Below are 17,830 nucleotides of genomic sequence, written 5' to 3' on the forward strand. Positions count from 1 at the left end.
ATTACACTTGATCAGTCCCTGCACCTCAGGGCGTTCAGAGGTCAGAGTGAGCTACGACTCAGTTGGAACTGGTAGCACTCCAGTGTCATGTTCAAGGACATAGACCAGCTTGAACCCCAGTTCACTGCGTGATGGCAGGCAATGTGCCAGTGTACCAATCCCCCACAAGACTTAACTACTGGACTTTCTACAAAAGAAACATCCTCATTGACTCTCTCATAGGACTAATTCTATTGCATTACATGCTATGTGAATGGCATAAGAATATTTTTGGCTCCTTTTCTCATTCATTTGTGTTTTGGATGCATTTGCAGTAGATGTCAATTAAACAGCATTATATTCATCCTTTGGGCTTGGTACTGCATCCAGGCTATTTAAAGACAATCAATGCATGTGTTTTTTTTTCCTTGGTATTTTAAGAACCTCCAAGAGGAGGAGCTCTGTGTAACTGCTACAGAGCTCCCTCAGCTGTATAGAAAGTAACCACATGTTGGCAGGGAAATACCGGAAGCTAAGCGATTTTCCTTTCTAAATAATGTTTTTTTCTGGTTGAAAAAGATGAAATAGTTAAGAGAATTCTGAGTGGATTTTATACACTTTTTAAATATATTGTTAAAATGTATATGTAGAAGAGTGCAAATAATGTTTATATATGTTTCTATAATATCTTATATTAAGGGGAGTTGTGTGAAAGAAAGGAAGAGAAAAAAGTCAATAAATTCAGTTTGAAGCTCTTGCACATTTACCCCTTCCGGCTTTTATTCTGAAAGGCATCACCAGAACTCCCGCTGTGTACTCTTGCCGGCTTGTCGCTGCTTTCCTTCCCTGCCGTCCACCTCTACAGCATGCAAATTACGGTGCAAGTCCAATATATCGCAGATTGGTTAACTACAGAGCGCGCGGCGCGGCGCGAGAGGAGGACACCGTGCGCGCTTCTTTGATTTAGAGTGGACTTTTAAAAGATGAGAGAGTAGTCTCTTTTTAATCCAAACACTGGTCCATTGTGGCAGCTCGAACCTGCAACTTAATCATAATTAACTGTGAGTGGCTGTGGGAGGAGGGCGACTTTCATCAACATCCCGGGACCGGCAGCTCGCGAGCCCCTCGCGCAACGGAATAATTAGTAACCCCTGTGTGTGACAACTGTGTAAGAATCAAGAAAGACAGTGGACCCTGAGAGGACAAGCGGGGACTAACGGACCCTGTGAAGTTTCCTCGTGTGTCGGTCTGTTTTTAAGCAGCCCGCTGGACCGGAGAGAAAGTGTTGTAGAGGTTGGCCCCTCTTCAATGCGTCGGTTCCCCGCATCCACTGATGGACTGAGAACGGAGAAATTTGGAATAGGCTCCCTATTTTTTCATCAGTTTTAGTCGGTAAGTCACGAAGCAGGGGCACTAATGACATTTGTTGTGTTTACGTCTGTAAAACGTTGCACTTTAGAATGAGCTTAATTACTTTCTTTATGGACCAGGTGCGTTGGAAGGTTTCACTGCTGTATTTGCAGAATGGGCTAGGTAGCAAGGAATCCAGGTGTCCATTATGGGCAGGTTCCAACTAGCGAAAGTATGTTATATAGCAGTTGACCCCCTCATATTCTACCTTTTAAAAATAATAAAGAACGCTCCTGTAAAATGTACAGTATGTGGGCTGCATGGCTATTTATCACTTGCATGATGGTACAGAAAGTCCTATAATAAAAGTGCCTGGACTTGACAGAGAGGGACCAGTGAGTTTTCCTGAGGGGACTCCATTACCTCGAGCACACCTGGCCGTTTGCCACACGCAGTTACTGTATCCTACGGCAGTGTGCAGGCGTATGGTAATCCAGACCGATGATGTGCCTGTACAATGCTTTTTACTCCATACTGAAACCCCCTAACGTCTTGCTTTAAATTGCTTTGGTTTTCTGTATAGCCGCAGAAGCAGACCTCTGCATGGTGACAGATTCCACTGCCTAATGGTTCCTCTTTTTCTGGCATTTGGCCATAGCTAAATATAGTTGTTCCGTCTGAATATTCATATTTACATGTTAGTGGTCACAGGTGTGTTTTTAATAGGGACAGCATTACGACTTCTGATCAAACTCAGCCAATCAGAATGGAGAATATCTGATCTATCAGAATGAAGATGTCTGTTTTATCAGAAGCATTAATTCTCTGCTACAGTTAATCTCATTTACGTCATTAACCACACATTTCTGGTTATACTGTAGATCAGGACTGATTAAATACATTTTTACTTCAATCAAGCTTCATTTAATCAGTTTTTACTTTATCTTGCAGGACTGCCTTTTTTCTCCATTTGAGGGTGAGGTCCTATTTAAGTACAAGTTAATGAAGGAAAGAAGTGTCTAATTAGCTTTAAATTGTGAATTGGATAATTGAGTTTGGATACCAATTTTGTGCTTGGATGAATCAATGGTTGATAATTTAATAGCTTAGTTATAAGTGCTCCATACCATAAATGTATAGAGTGCTTAAGCCTAATGTGCCTGAATAACTTGGGATTCATTATTGATTGATGGTTTTTAAAGAGGGGTGAACCTATGTGGGCACAATTTAACAAATTATGCAAAACGCAGGATGTGCTTTATACTGCTTTGTTCATGTTCTGGCTCCCCCCGACATTCTGTAGTTAACAAGAGGTCTGCACACAATTAATTGAATTTACATTGACAGATATCACCTCCTTCTCTTCAGCCTCAGGACCACTAGTTCAATACCAATAATCATCCAACCAAATCAAATTGTTGACAAAAATCACAGGTTGTGGATATTAGGTGGTTGGTAGATCTCTATTGAACAAATAGCTTGCATTGAGGGGAAACACAAATGTGTGTTTGAATAGGTGTTGTTTGTTGTAATGTGTGAAACAGCAAAAGGAAATTGGTGTGATCAGTGCGAGCAGTCTGCAGTTTTAGGACTATTGGCTCAGAGGTAGAGGCATCATGAAACTTTATTAAAGTGCACTACTTTCTTACAGAGGAAGCCTGCAGATATATTGGAGAGCCTTTGCTTCTCTAAGACATGGAGAAAGAAGGCAGCGCCAGCCCACAGAATATTGAATCAGTCAAAAAAAAAAAAGGAGCAAGGGGCAAGGGAGTTGAACTAGCTCTTGCCTCTTGAGTGGGCGGATGTCATAATTATCATTTCTCCAGGATTGTGGTGGAGGGCCGCGGGCACTGGCAGAATCTCTGCAGATATGTGGGTGTAGTGGTGGTGTCGACCCTGTAGGGCAAGCCACATCACTTCCTATACAGAGGAAAAAGGGACAAGTCCCACCATAATTGGTGCCTGGGAACACTGCAGGGCGCTCCGGGAAGTTGATGGACGGCCAGAGTACGCGTACATAAACAAGGCCGAGGACGCGTGCACAAGAACAAAAGCACACATTTGCGCACATGCACGCTAAAGCAATAGAGTGCAGGGGGCTCTAATCTGCTATCCCATGTCAGGCTGAAATGGAACAACCTCTAGCTGGATGCAACAAGTCTCACTGTCTCGCATTCTCCATCTTAGTCTCCTTCTCATTCTCTGTCTCAGCCCCCGAGCAAAAGTAGCCTGACTTTTAAGTATTAGTGGATGCAACGTAACTGTTGGTTGGTGACCTTCAAGTAAATAGGGAGGGAAGGGGGGAAAGATGTCTCTCCCCTGCTGTTAGACCAGGTCTCTGGTATTTATGCTTCATGTTTTGCTGTGAAGTAGTGAAAATTGGAGTAAATGAGCAGGTTGGACTCAGAACCCTCTGTAAAACACGTTCTATGTAATTGTCTGACAAGACACTCTTTATTATTAAAAGTAGCTCTTGTCTGTTTGTGCTTAGTCACTCCTTGTTGTATTGCTGTTGTGTGTTATCTCAAACAACTGGAAGAAAATAGCCTCTTTCAGTAAAAGCTCTTCTTGCTTTAAACCTCTCTGTCAAGAGACATATAGGAGGTGGGAGCTCCAGGCCAGTGGATCTCTTATTGGAGTCTGGCGAGTCGATAGAGTCCTCGCAGGGCTCCAGACCAAGTTTTTCCACTTACTTAAAAATTTTAGGAGCCTCAGTCCAAATGTAGGAACAGCACTTTAAATCATTTTCAACACAACAGATTCATGATTTTTTTAAAAGTTGTTGCTGATCAATGTTTTAAGTGACATTTTACAAAAAAATACTGATGCACACAGCAACATGGTGTTGAAAACAAACACTCATGACAGGTGCTGAGTCTGACATCTGTCTATCTATCCCTCTTGCTTCATGCTGTATGAATATTGAAAAAACCTGCTGTTTGGAAAGTAGCACATGAAATATAATGGGCTGTGGTGAGCACTCTGATGAAATGCTCAGTGAGCAGATTATTTAGGACAATAAACAGCCCTTTGTCTTTGTTTGAAATGCAACACTCCCTTCTGTTGCATCAACGTCACGTGCGATCCGTGCACGCTTCTTTCACCAGACCTGCGGTGCTTGCTGTGTTGCCTGTAAATGCACATAATCCTCAGTTTCTATTATGGTTATACGCATTTTAAGGTGCCTGGCAGTAACCCATCCAAAAAACAAATAAGGAATTAAGTGTGTTTAGGCGTTCTTTTCATTTGACTTTGAAGCTTTTTTCACCCTCTGCAGGTTTAAACAGGAGCTTCAGAATGCTGTCCAGCTTCTTTAAGTGCCCGCTGTGGCACTCCTACTTAATTGGTCTTGAAAGGTCTTGTTCAGTAGGACAGTTCAGGTCAGCTCAAGTCTCTGTAGTTGTTAAGTCATCAGACACTCAATTAACTCGTCCATAGTACGTGATCCAAAAAAAGAAAATGAAGGGGCAGAAAACCATGATACCTTTAACTAAATCTGCATTAAAGTTGCCGTCCTCAGTGTCTGGACAAGACTATTATGTAAAAATATACCTGTTTTATCAGCCTAACTCCCAGAGTGGGACTGCAGTACTGTTAAATCATCACCCCCACTAACCCAGACTCCCCAGGTTTGTCCTGAGGCTCAAAACTGTCTCCTCAACATCAGTTTGAGCTTTACACTGTGGATTTCACTCACTGATGGTCACATTTTGATGTTCATGAATATCATGCAGGTTTTTTTTGTCCCTCACTCATTCTATTTTGGCAAGATATAGCAAATTACTAAATATTGTTACATGCAAACGAGTAAGTATACAGTAATTTGCACACAAACTTGTACAGGCTTGATATTTATCAGTCTTTCCACCTTGTAACCAGCTCATCCAGTTGAGGGCCACAGAGTGAAGCTATGTTCCAGTTCTCTGGGAATGTTTTCTACCCATAATTCCAGATGCCCTGTCTCTGTGTATTGTTTAAGTCTGCTCTGTCTGATACTTGTTATTTCCAGTGGTCGTAGACTGGTTTCCCTTCAGGCACTTAGCATCAGTCTGCTCAGTGTTGGATGGGTGGAGTTTAACTCTATGGGCTCTGCATTATAAAGCAACTTACACTGATCCCAGTGTGACACAGGAATGAATTATGGCCTGTCTAGTGAATAAACAGGGAGCGCTGAGAGAGAATCAGGATAGGGGGTATGAATGATCCAACCAGAGACTCTCTGTCAGAGGTAAAACTTGCTTGTGCACGCTTTCCAAACAAGAGTCTGTGACTTTGTGCTAATCTTCTATCCTGGTATTACTTTTTTCTTCGACACTTTTGATATGTTTTTGCTAGGTTAGCTGAAAGCTAATCCACAGGGCTTAAAGTTAGAGTACTATTGTTTTGTTAATTTATATATTTTTTTCCCTTCCATTTTTCTCATGGACATGTATGGGCTCAACAAATATTTCAACTCTCTTCATATTTAAATGTACAGCTACTTAGCACAGTAAGTGATGGCACCGTAACCACCAGTTAAATATAAAATATATAATACAATCACATATGTCATTAACAATTTCAAACACATATATTTTATAATAGACTTCAGCCTAATTGTCACTTTAATGGATAGCATTCAGCTGTTACTTATGACTGCATCCACTAGCAGTTGTGATCATAAAAATAGCTAATGACTTTGTATTTGTTTGTCTAATTAGTAACCTCAGCAGGGTTCTGCCGGGGAACTGTGAGCATACAGTACAGTGCAATCCAAATCAGTTGTGCATCTGCCAAAAGGATGTCACAAAACACAAGAAATACATGCATGGGACTATAATCTGTCATGAGTTTTACAGTGTCATTACATGCAATTATGTTTGTTTAATTACATGAGAATGTGATCATACTATGTATACTTAATGTTAATTGCTGTCAGTAAAACCAAACATGCATATCTACTTTACTTTTAGATAATCAAAAAGATTTAACATGAGACTGTTTTCTAGTTTTTAGCTCACATTTTTATAGAGCATGCATATCATTTTGCTTTGAGACTCAAATGAAGGAAGTTTGTTGTTCACAAAATGACATGCATATTTGTGGATGTGGATATGAATCACGGTGCGATTTGCCTCGTAGTCCTGTTGTCCCAACACTACAGAATGTTGGAGGTGGTGCCCTTTACATTGTTTATGCTCAGTAAGCAGGTCTGTCTACTTATAATGTGTGGCTCCTTTGCGACTGAAGCGTGTATATCAGACAGCACATCTACACCTATTTATGGAGTGAATCATAAGACTGTCATTACCATTACCCTGTGGCCTTTTTACTGAGGGTGGGTACTCCTTTTAAATGGGCAATTCAAACAGCTGGGAACAGATACAGACTGAGAAGACTTGGGATGATTATGTATGACATCCTAACTTGCTGACTATTTCCAGGCAACTAATTAACAGCTGTACAGGATGAATTATTACTAAAATGATATTACTCTTCAACAGTCATGAGCAAAACTCCCTTAGAATATATTTTTTCTTGGTAAATTGGCTTTGCTTGTGATGTGCCAGACTTTCCAGATACAGCTGCCTCTGTATTGACTATTCTGAATGAATTTATCTACAATTCCCCAGTCCTGCTGGGCACTGGTGAGTCACTGCTGAATAGAGGGCGCCCCTTTTTAAAGGGACAATAATGCAGACAGTAGATATACATCTGTTTGGTGCAGATGTCTTTCCTCACCAAACGCACCTTGATGCCACTATACACTTGTGTAATCTGCCTGCTCATTTCTGGAGAACTAATTACTGCGCATTAGTTAAACAGACCATTTGAAATGCAAGCCTGCTAAATCACGCTTGCCAGGGGAGCCGAGCCACCCCCTCCCTCCACACACAGTCTTTGTGCTTCTATTATTAGTGCTATCATGCATATGTTCTCTATCAGAAATTAAGGCCCACCAGCAGAGAACAGTAAGTGAGGCGGCTATGCAGTACACAAGGTAGGGAGAGGGAGACTGTGTTTTTGTACTCTGATAACACAGATACAATATATAATGTGTCCATCTGTAAAGCCGTTTGGGCCCTACTGCTTATACATTCCCTTATGATCATCCGCCAGCTGTTAGAACGGCTGCATGACATGAGAAAGGACACAGCTGATCTCGCTTTTTAACAGGCCACTGATGATGTTTCTAAAGATGCAACCCTTGTAGCAGCCAGCAGAGCATGGGACATGATCCTCGCTCCCCTGGTCACCAAGGCTGTGTGCTTACAACACTGCCAAAAGGATCTTTGTTTCTGCATGGTGGAGCAGGTGATGGAGGAAGTATGGGTTGCTGGAGCATAACTCCTATCCTGGTCGGGAATGTGAGGTTGATTTAATAGTTGAAGGTGCACAAGTTTGGTCCAGTTGGTCTACTTGATGTTATACTGTTTCCTTGAGCTGCTCAATATGTATTGATTTTGTGGATATCTCAAGGGAAAGCAGATAAATAGAAAAATATAGGCCAGTTAAGGAACTTGGGAAAGTGTGCACTATCCTCTGACACTGAAGCTGTGTACCATGAGCTGGAAGCCTGCCACTGTGGTAATTGCACAGGCTCTTGGTACCTACACTGAGATATACTTTGGCGTAAACTCAGACTGAGACACACAAGTTGCACTAATGAAAGAAAGAAAAAGGCTAATTTCATACCTGTTCGGAGTTCAGCAGCATGTGTTTGTTGCTTGCTGTGGGGTACAGATTACTTCTACATTTTAGCTTTAACACATGAAGCACTATTTATATGATTTGGACAGGGGACCTCAGACTTCAGTAAATTAAAATTTACTCCTTCAACCTTGCTTTTGTCAAGATCCATGAATCACCATGACTGCAGGTAGCCTAGCAATGAGGAGGGCTAAGGTCATAAAATGCTGAGAACTAAGGTGACTGTGAAGCCTTATAAAACAAGTTGAAGACCAAGAAAATTCTGGATTATCCACAAGATATCCACATGATATGTTATAACACAAATGTGGAGTGACTTTTATCAGTCTTGACGGAGTTGGGAGAATGGCTCTATCTGTCTGGGGCCACTAGGGATAACAAGCCTTTCATACTTGTACATCAAGTTGCCTCACACTACAGAAAAAGGAATTAGGCTTCTGCCTTATGGGCTATTTGCGGTTCCAGCGTGCTTTACTTACTCTGACAGTGACAAGGACAGAACATGACTATAGCTGTTTTCATATTATCTAAAAATAATGTCCTAAACTGTCAGCTGCAAAGTGTGCACGCTCCTCGGTACAGTTCAAATCCAGGTTTATGGTCTGTTGTCACATACTGTGTCTGTATTGTGTGTGTCAATTCACTGCAAACTATGACAAATGGATAGAGGATAAAAATAAGTGGTACTGCGGCGCTCTGGCCCTTTTGGCGCATGGTGCATGAAGCGTTCACAATCAATGGAAAGCAAGGGAAGGTGTGCTTTGTGCTCGTCAGTAAAGATTACACACTGAGTGCGACCCGTAGCTTTCCAAATGTATAGGGGATACTTTTGTCTTCCAGATGTTTGTCAAAGTCACATTCAGTCCAAGGTTGACTGGATTGGAAAACTTGAAAGAACCGGGATGATATATTTGGGGGTTCGGCAACATGTTTAGCTCCGTTGCTTATTCATACTACATTGACCAGTTGTGACAGTAAATCTAATGTCTCCAGCCTAATTATGCCTGTTGGTGGTGCGCTGGATGACAGCCAAGAAGAAAATGAAATGAAATGGAAAAGAATATTTAAATACTCGATATGATGGAGTGATGGAGTATGGCGCAGCGTCGTGGAGCCAAAGTGGTGAAACCCACTTCCTGTCTTTATGTTGTCTACCCTACTGAAGTGAAGACCCTGTAGACCAGTGTAAAGAGTTGTGAGTGATGTGCAGGCTTGTCCCTGTTCAGTCATTTCCTATGACGTTCTGTTGCTGATTCTTCTGGCTGTTAATATCAGCGCCATCTTCTTAGCGTTGAGTAGGAGGAGTATATTATGTGTATTGATCATTAGTGGATATAATTAAATCTGATCAATAAGGAAAGACAGCAGTTTCTCAGAGCCGTGTTCTGTATCTGTGCGGCATATGAACATGTATATTCATGACTGATCTGTGAGAGAACGCTTGCTAGAATCGTAGAGAAGAAACCTCGTCACTGTGACACTGGGCAGGGGGGCACTAGATTCATGATGGGTGTGTTCCATGATATTATGGAGCACTTCACTGCACAGGAACAATACAATACATAGAGCTGGTCCAAATAAAGTGTGAACATGCTATTTATGGGTGTGCAAGTGGGCAAAGCCTGTGGTGTATGTGACAATGCCTGTAGGAAGGGCTCAATGTGTGATAAATATTACATTAACAGATTTTCTTCTCCACTTTGCCTCTGCCCCCCCCCCCCACCCCACCCCCACCACCTCCACATATTTCTGTTTCCTCCTAACTCATCTCTTTTGCTGTTGGACAATGAGTTGACTTCGGTCACATGCATGATAGGAGATCTCATAGGGCTTCAGTAGGTCTCTAATTGAATTGTCTGAGCAGCTAGAGATGCTCATTTGAATCTGGAAAAGAGAGCGCAGTGAAAGACTGGCACTGGAAGAGCATTTCATCTCCTGCGCCCGTCACGCCGAGTCCCATGCAACATTGATTGCCTGAAAAATGGATCAGTTAGACGAGTCTGTTTGAAACGCAGAAGAAAGGGCGCGTGCAGCTAATGCCTTTCCATATTTGCCCTCAGCAGAGTGTTATCATGCCTTACGTGATAACATCTGTTAATAGTCTTTGTTTCATTTCGAGTTGTCTTACGAGCCATCGGGGTCACAGCCATGACCACAACCATGCTCCTGAACAAGCAAATGCTGAGAAATAATGGAAAGAAAATGACCAGAGTAATTTTTGGCACCAGGTTTTAGAGCCAGTCTCTGAATGTTATCACTCTCAAAACAATACATATTTAATAGGTTTGACAAATTATATTTTGGTGTTTCATTGTATTTCCCTCACATTATCTTCCACTGATAAACATGGGTAATTGGAGCTCATAGACAACCTAAGCTCTCTATTTTCTGCCTATTATTGGTTGAAGATGGTCATTTCTTAGCTGCTGTGATGTGTGGGAAGCTTTGGCGAAGTGTAACTTAACGTTTTATTATCTTTCATGCATTTTAGGGTAGCATAATCTGCCGGCACACCTTAAAAGAATTAAAGCAACATAAAATCAGCCTTTTCTTTCCAGGTATATATCTTTTGTGAAATCCATATAAATAATAGATCAGAGGCCCCTGTGGTAAACTGCTACCATATCTCTGGCTCTGAAGCTGTAAAATGAAAACCTCTAGATATATTAAGATGACATGAAATGTTTCCTTGTTCTGCACTGCTTACCATTTAAGAAATACCTTTGACACTAGTGTTTTATCTGCACAATTACTGGTTTTGTTAATGAGATATAATGAGCTGCCATTTTGAAAGATTCTTCAATGATGGGTCTCCCTATTGTTGTTGCGCCGTGCAGGCTGACTCCAAGCACTGGCTGTCCCTGGAGCCGAGAACATGGCAACTAATTATTCCGCTGTATTCTGTCTGATGTTGTGAGTCCCTGTACAAAATTAGTGAAATTGATAATTAATGCATTTAGTTTGCAAACTATTATTTGACTCTGTCTATTGCAAGAGGAGAGCGTTGACATTTATTTTCTTAAATTCTTGTGATGAGGAGCATTTCATACTCTCCAGTATTTTTTGTGATAGTTCAGTTTTTCACTCATCCATGGAGTGAGGAGTGTGAGCCCTGGATCTGTTGTGGCTGCAAATGTTTAGAGTGACCTTGAAGTGTATGCCCACATATATCAAATATGTTGGAGATGGTGTTGGCTTGGGGTTTTTTTTTTTTTTTTACTTTACTCAGCAGCACAAAAATGTATTGAGACACAATGAAAAAGAGGGAAAAAAGGTGAAGGAGAAAGAAGACGCAAGAGTGATGTTATAACTATCAAATTCAGTTTTTGTCTGTGGATGTGAAAGCTTCTCTCTGACAGGTTTTTGGTCGTCTCCTCAGGAGTGTGTGGGGCTAGCAACGCTTCTCATCTGAGCTAACTACAGTAATCTGATATATATCTTTAACATTTCTGTTTACAATTGGGAAAGGATTATATTCTGTATGCGTTCAGTTTGAACTAGGCTTGTCTTGTCTAGTGAAAATGAAGGTTTCCAGATGCTAATCAGGTTCGTTAACAAGAACAGCTGTGTCTTCCTTCCATATCTTATTGCTTTGAAGAATTCAGTTCGTTAACAGTGGGTATCTAGTTCTGCTTGATCACGGGAAGAGACATCTTCCCATGGCATCTCCACCAGTCCCTTGAGAGTGATGTAGCCTTTGATCCATTGTGATTTTAGTCAAATTAATGTAATGGATTTCGATGTGGTGCTGAAGGCTCTCAACATTAAATTCACATTTCAGCGTTTCCCTTGTCATTCAACATTAAATCCTGCTTACAATGAAGTTTAAATTCTCCTCATAGGAGCTTTGCTTCACTGCTTGAAGAACAGTTTGGAACAATGTATTAACACAACCAGATTAACAGTATAAGAAATCTGATTGATGAATATAGCCTTGGTCTATATTGTGATCGGTTCCCTTTCAGTCCAGTCGAGTGTGAGTTAATTGGCTGAACAATAAAGACACATCCATTCATTTTCAGTCCTTTGTGTAGGATGCCTGTTTTAAATTTAGATGTGACATGGACTCAAAATGGACTGAAGTGACTTGTGCATTTGTATGAGTCACACTGAGTAAGTCTTTGTTCAGATGAGTCTGCATATAAAGGGCACAAAATCAGTCAAACGAGAAAGTCATTTTTAAAAAATGTACCATTATCCCACTGTGAGTCACTGGAAGAGATGCTGTCTTACTGTCATGGCTCAGTCTGTGAAATGTATTTAACCATTGGTAAAATTCAGCGTCCGGGTTGATGCTGATTCTGATGACTGTTTTCTGTGGATTATTACGACTCCGATTAGCAGCTACACTTGGTTTGACTGCCATTTCTCAAGTCCACACAGGCCACAGCATTGCTAAGTATTGTAAAGGCCACAGAGGAGTAAAACATTCACCAATAAAAGCAGACATGATACTGATAACTTCAAGTATGAGTATTATTTAAAATTAAGAAGGGTAGAGTAATAGACGTGAACATGGTTTGCCTTTTCCTGTTATATATTTTTTATGCATTTTCACTATATAAAGACAGTTCGACACAAATGCTTTCATCCAAGACGAGTGTGACTTCCCTTCATGCATACAATGCACCCATAAATGTCATTTTACTCTATTACACATACAACAACAGAAGTTCAAGTGATGTAACACATGACAGTTGAATGACATTTGACATGAATGACATTGAACATCACTCATTCATTCTCAGACATCTAAACAGAGGGATTATTCAGACCTGTATGTTTAATTTGTGTCAGCCTTTGCATGACTTGTATAACAATGTGCACTTAATGTTCTTTTCTCTCCTCCCCACCCCCTCTGCCCATGCCTCTACCCTTTCTTCACAGATATCTCAGACCGAAATGGTGCCCTGTATCATTTTCATCGCCTTGTTTGTCACTGCGGTGCGATCCCAAGATATCCATCCCTCACAGGCATCATCCTCTATTAGTGAGTCTTGTGACTCCTTGTGCTCCTGCGAGGGGAAAGATGGCATCCTTCATCTGAACTGTGAACAGAGAAACATCAGCAAAATCTCCCAAATCATAGTCCCGTCAGGTGTGCCCTTCCACCTGAACCTTTACAAAAATGACTTGGTTGAGCTGCGCGCTGAGGAAATGGAAGGGCTTAAGAATGCTCTGTCACTGCACATAGGGGGTAATAGCATACAAGAGCTGGAACCAGGGGTCTTTAGCGCTCTCGGTTCACTTAAAAAACTCCACATAAATAGCAATTTCCTCGTCACTCTGAAAGAGGACACTTTTCAAGGCCTGGTGAATTTGGAGTTTCTCCAAGCTGACACAAATTTTATTCGGGTCATCGAGCCAGGGGCATTCAACAAACTGATCCGCCTCAAGGTCCTCATCCTGAATGATAATTCCATCGAGTTTTTACCCAGCAACATTTTCCGGTTTGTGCCCCTCACGCACCTGGACCTGCGTGGAAACAAGCTGCAGACACTGCCTTACGTGGGGTTTTTGGAGCACATCGGCCGGATAATGGAGCTTCTCCTGGAGGACAATGACTGGGTCTGCGACTGTGACATTTTACATTTAAAAATCTGGATGGAAAACATGAGGGCCCAGTCTGCAATTGGGGATGTGGTATGCAGCACACCACATCACCTTAAGGGAACCATTCTGGCTAAAGTGAAGCGGGATGTTCTGTGCCCGTCTCATGCAGATATTAACCTGGAGGAGCCGTCGAAGTCGCTGGATATGGTCGTTACGCCCTCGTCCAAAGTGTCTCAGGTTCCCAAGTTGGTCAACGCCAAAGATGACGCCAAGGTACCGACCCCCTCTCACTTTCCTGGCAGCCCTTGTGTGGAACACTGTTCCTGTCACAATCACCCTGTGGCTGGGTTTTTGATGCATTGTCAGGACAGAGGGATTCAAAAGGTGTCGGATATCGGAATACTTCAGCAAAGCCCCACTAAACTGGTCATGACGGGAAATATGATTCAGAAACTCTTGAAATATGATTTCGTCACCTATGATAGTTTAGAATTGCTCAACCTGGCGAACAACAGAATTGATTACATTGATAATGAAACTTTCCTCAGCCTGAGCAGTTTGAAAAAACTGTATTTGAATGGTAACAGAATTGAGAAACTGTTTTCCACAATGTTTGTGGGGCTCCACAACCTTGAATACCTGTATCTGGAATACAACCTTATCAAAGAGATTGCCCCAGGCACATTTAATCCCCTGCCAAACCTGAAGCTGCTGTCATTAAATAACAACCTGCTCAGCTCTCTTCCCGCGCAGATATTTCGCAACGTGCCCCTCACCAAATTAAACCTGAGGAAAAATCTACTTATGCACCTGCCAGTGAGCAACGTGCTTGATCAACTCGACTCACTGGAGCAAATTTATTTAGAGGACAACCCCTGGGACTGCAGCTGCGACTTGCTCAGCCTCAAACAATGGGTGGAGAAACTCAGAAAGGACACGGTGGTGGGCTCCATTTTGTGTCACACACCAAAGAACGTGATGCAGGCTGAGCTTAGAAGTGTTCGTCATGAGACTCTGTGTCCCGGTTTAGGGACCTACTACCCTATGTCTCCAGGTGGCGAGGAGAGTGTGACAGCTACACTGGGGCCTGACAGCAGCGGCAAGAGTTTGTTCAGCCCACTCACAGACACTGTCCCACTCTCTGTGCTCATCTTAAGCCTTCTTGTTTTTGTCCTCATGATTATATTCTGCTCTGCAGGGCTGGTGGTGTTTGTAGTACACCGCCGGCGGAGAAGGGCAAAGAAAAAAGCAGCGGAGGAACAGCCCCGAGAAAACGCCAACAGTAGTCCCATCCACTTACATTACAGTATGTATGGGCAGAAAACTACACACCACACTCTGACCCAGAGAACAGGGTCTGCCAGTCTGTATGAAGAGAGATCACATAGTCCTATTGTTCAGATCTGCCGCAACCCCACCTACTGCTCCCAGCACAAGGAGCACGACGCAGATTTGGATTATAGCCTGGACGAGCCGGGCGCTAAGCACCATCTCTGCCGGAGTATCATGGAGAAGGAGAACACGTCTCCTCTCACGGGAAATCCCAGCTCAAAGTTCAGACCCATGACTGGAGAGTGCCCTGCAGAGTTCGTCACTCTCGGGAATCCCAACTCCTTGTACAGGAACATACTGGAGCGGGAGAAGGAGCTGCAGCAGCTTGGAATAACGGAGTACCTTAGGAAAAACATGCCCCAGCTTCAGTCTGCTGTGGACATGCAGGTCCCGGGGCACCAGGAGGAGTTAAAGCTAATGGAGACAATTATGTACACAAGACCACGTAAGGTCATGCTTGAGCAAACTAAGAATGAGTACTTTGAACTCAAAGCTAACCTGCATACTGAGCCAGACTACTTGGAGGTTCTGGAGCATCAAACTGCATTTAACTGAGCTTAAGCAGCAGAAGAAAGAAACGACGTATATTATGTTTTGAACCAAGTGCCTTGTCCTGTTTGCCCTCTTGTTCCACAGTGTGAAATATGTATCATGGGAACATCACTTTAAGTTTTACTGTAGCACAGAATGTAACTGGTTTATTTTTGTGACCTTGTATTTGTTGACAGCCATGTTATGTAGCTGGTGAACAGTGTCATATATTTGGCCAAATGTAACTTAAAGAAGCTGTCGCCGTCTGTTGAGCAGACCTGGGTTGAAACCCTCTTTGAAATTCACTCAATCAGCGTTTTACGATTGATTCAATTTCCATGGTGTTACTGCAGCCAAATGAATTGATCCACAACAGCGCACGCACACACCCCCACGTCTGACAGGATAAAGCAGATGTTTGGAAAGACGGGAGTGAATTTCAATCACCACTTGACCCAGAATTGCTGTTTAATCAGTCTATCCTGACTCTGGGTATGACCTGATTACACCCTCTGTCAACATAAGCCAGCTGGATTGCTGTAACCAGAATGCTCATTGTGCCGTAGAGTCAGCAAAATGCCAACATTGGAAAACAGCGATAGTGGTGGTTCCACGGCTATTCTCCTGTCACTTCTTTGGATCGACCCATCCCACTGCTCAGCTGCAGTCTATGGGGTCTTTATTTATTTTTATACAAGCTGATGATACTCACAGAAAGGATGTTATTTTTCTCTCAATCAGTAAATAGAGCACTTAAAATACAGTATATAATACACAACTGTAGTCTTGTAAAAATGCATTGCACTAATCCAATGCCATAAGATGGTGCATGACAATCAACAAAGTCCTGCTGAAATTTTTTTTTTTTTTGAATTTCTGCCAGAAAAAATGAGCCACAAATGTGTATGATCCTTCAGTGTGTGTGTGTGTGTGTGTGTGTGTGTGTGTGTGTGTGTGTGTGTGTGTGTGTGTGTGTGTGTGTGTGTGTGTGTGTGTGTGTGTGTGTGTGTGTGTGTGTGTGTATGTGTGTGTGTATGTGTATGTGTGTGTGAGAGAGATCGTATTTCACGTCACTATTTTATGTCTGGTGATACTGAAACAGCATTCAGGAACGTTGCTCCCTCCTCATGCTGTCATTGGCTGATCTTGAACTATTGGAACTGATCGGAGGCGGGGCATATTAACCTGTTAGCACATGAATGGTTACTGTCGAAGCAACATTACCCAAGACCATGCAGACCAACCTTTCTCTGTTTCTCAGCTCGTATTAAAAGCAGTGGACCACTGGCGACTGACATTTTTCCAACGTGGACATTGTCACTCTTCAGGATTTATACCACACCCTCCATTCATACTCTTGGAAACTCATTCAACTTTGAAACAGTTCATGTAAGCACACACTCTGTAGCTTTTCTACTTAACTAGATTTATTATTTATTCTGTATATTTTGTATATACTTATGTTCCATTATATCTATGGTTTTTGTGTGCCTTCAGTGCTGTACAGAATATAAACAGAAGTTGTAACTGAGAAACAGGAAATAAAGAATTGCAATATTACATGAAGGTGGAAATGAATTTTGGTTTAACTTTAAACTCCAGATTGTTACAGCTGCTGCTTCTCTGCAGTGCAGTGTGTCTGCTAACTGACACACCGCTCGCCCCCACCGAAACAGAATGGCGTTATCAGCCGTCCACAGTGCAGATGTTATACTGTACGTGCATACATGTACTTGTGTAAACACCATTTGGTTGTTTTCCTGCTGTGTGAATAATTCCCCCCCCCCCACAAACAGCTCAAACCTAGTCCTTAATCACACAACAATGGCTGCAGGGTTTTTTCACCAGCCGTGGTTTTCTGCATGACTTTCATTTCCTCCTTCTCTGGGGAAACACTGGACCCTCTCTAATTCCTCCATTTTCTATCATAATTGATGTATCTGAAGCTCCTTTGCAAGAACACACACGTAACCTCTCAGCTTGAAGTGCCAAGGCGCACAGACACACATGCAGCACTCACATACAAATATAGATGCCAACCACGAACATGAATAAATAAATGTTTATAGGTTTGTGTGCAGACACACATCATTTAAACTCATAGAGACAAACAGATCTGTACGCGCGCACACACACACACACACACACACACACTCACACAAACTCACAGCAGGGAAGACGAATTATCCTCTGCAGCTTGTTCCTGTGAGACTCATAAGTAATATTCTCCTCTAAAGGTGAGACATTAGTAAAGTGCAGAACTGTGTTCAGAGTGATTCTTTACATTAGGGGCTGACTTCAAATAAATGGAGTCACTTATGAACTAAAGCTCACCAAGGTGCCCGTCTTCCTGCAAACAAACTGCGCCGTTAAACCTGTTTAATTAGATAATATA

At 42.2% G+C, this 17,830-nt stretch overlaps 1 protein-coding gene across 1 annotated transcript; it reads left to right on the forward strand.

Moving 5' to 3' along the window:
- The first annotated feature begins 814 nt into the window (after window positions 1-814).
- On the forward strand, window positions 815-16,995 carry slitrk6 (SLIT and NTRK-like family, member 6). Its single transcript, XM_056371080.1, has 2 exons — window positions 815-1,371; window positions 12,907-16,995. The coding sequence occupies exon 2, from the start codon at window positions 12,922-12,924 to the stop codon at window positions 15,457-15,459; it is 2,538 nt and encodes an 845-aa protein (XP_056227055.1). The 5' UTR covers window positions 815-1,371; window positions 12,907-12,921; the 3' UTR covers window positions 15,460-16,995.
- The last annotated feature ends 835 nt before the right edge of the window (window positions 16,996-17,830 follow it).

The sequence above is a fragment of the Seriola aureovittata genome, chromosome 24 (genome assembly GCF_021018895.1).
Source record: "Seriola aureovittata isolate HTS-2021-v1 ecotype China chromosome 24, ASM2101889v1, whole genome shotgun sequence".
Classification (NCBI taxonomy): Eukaryota; Metazoa; Chordata; class Actinopteri; order Carangiformes; family Carangidae; genus Seriola; species Seriola aureovittata.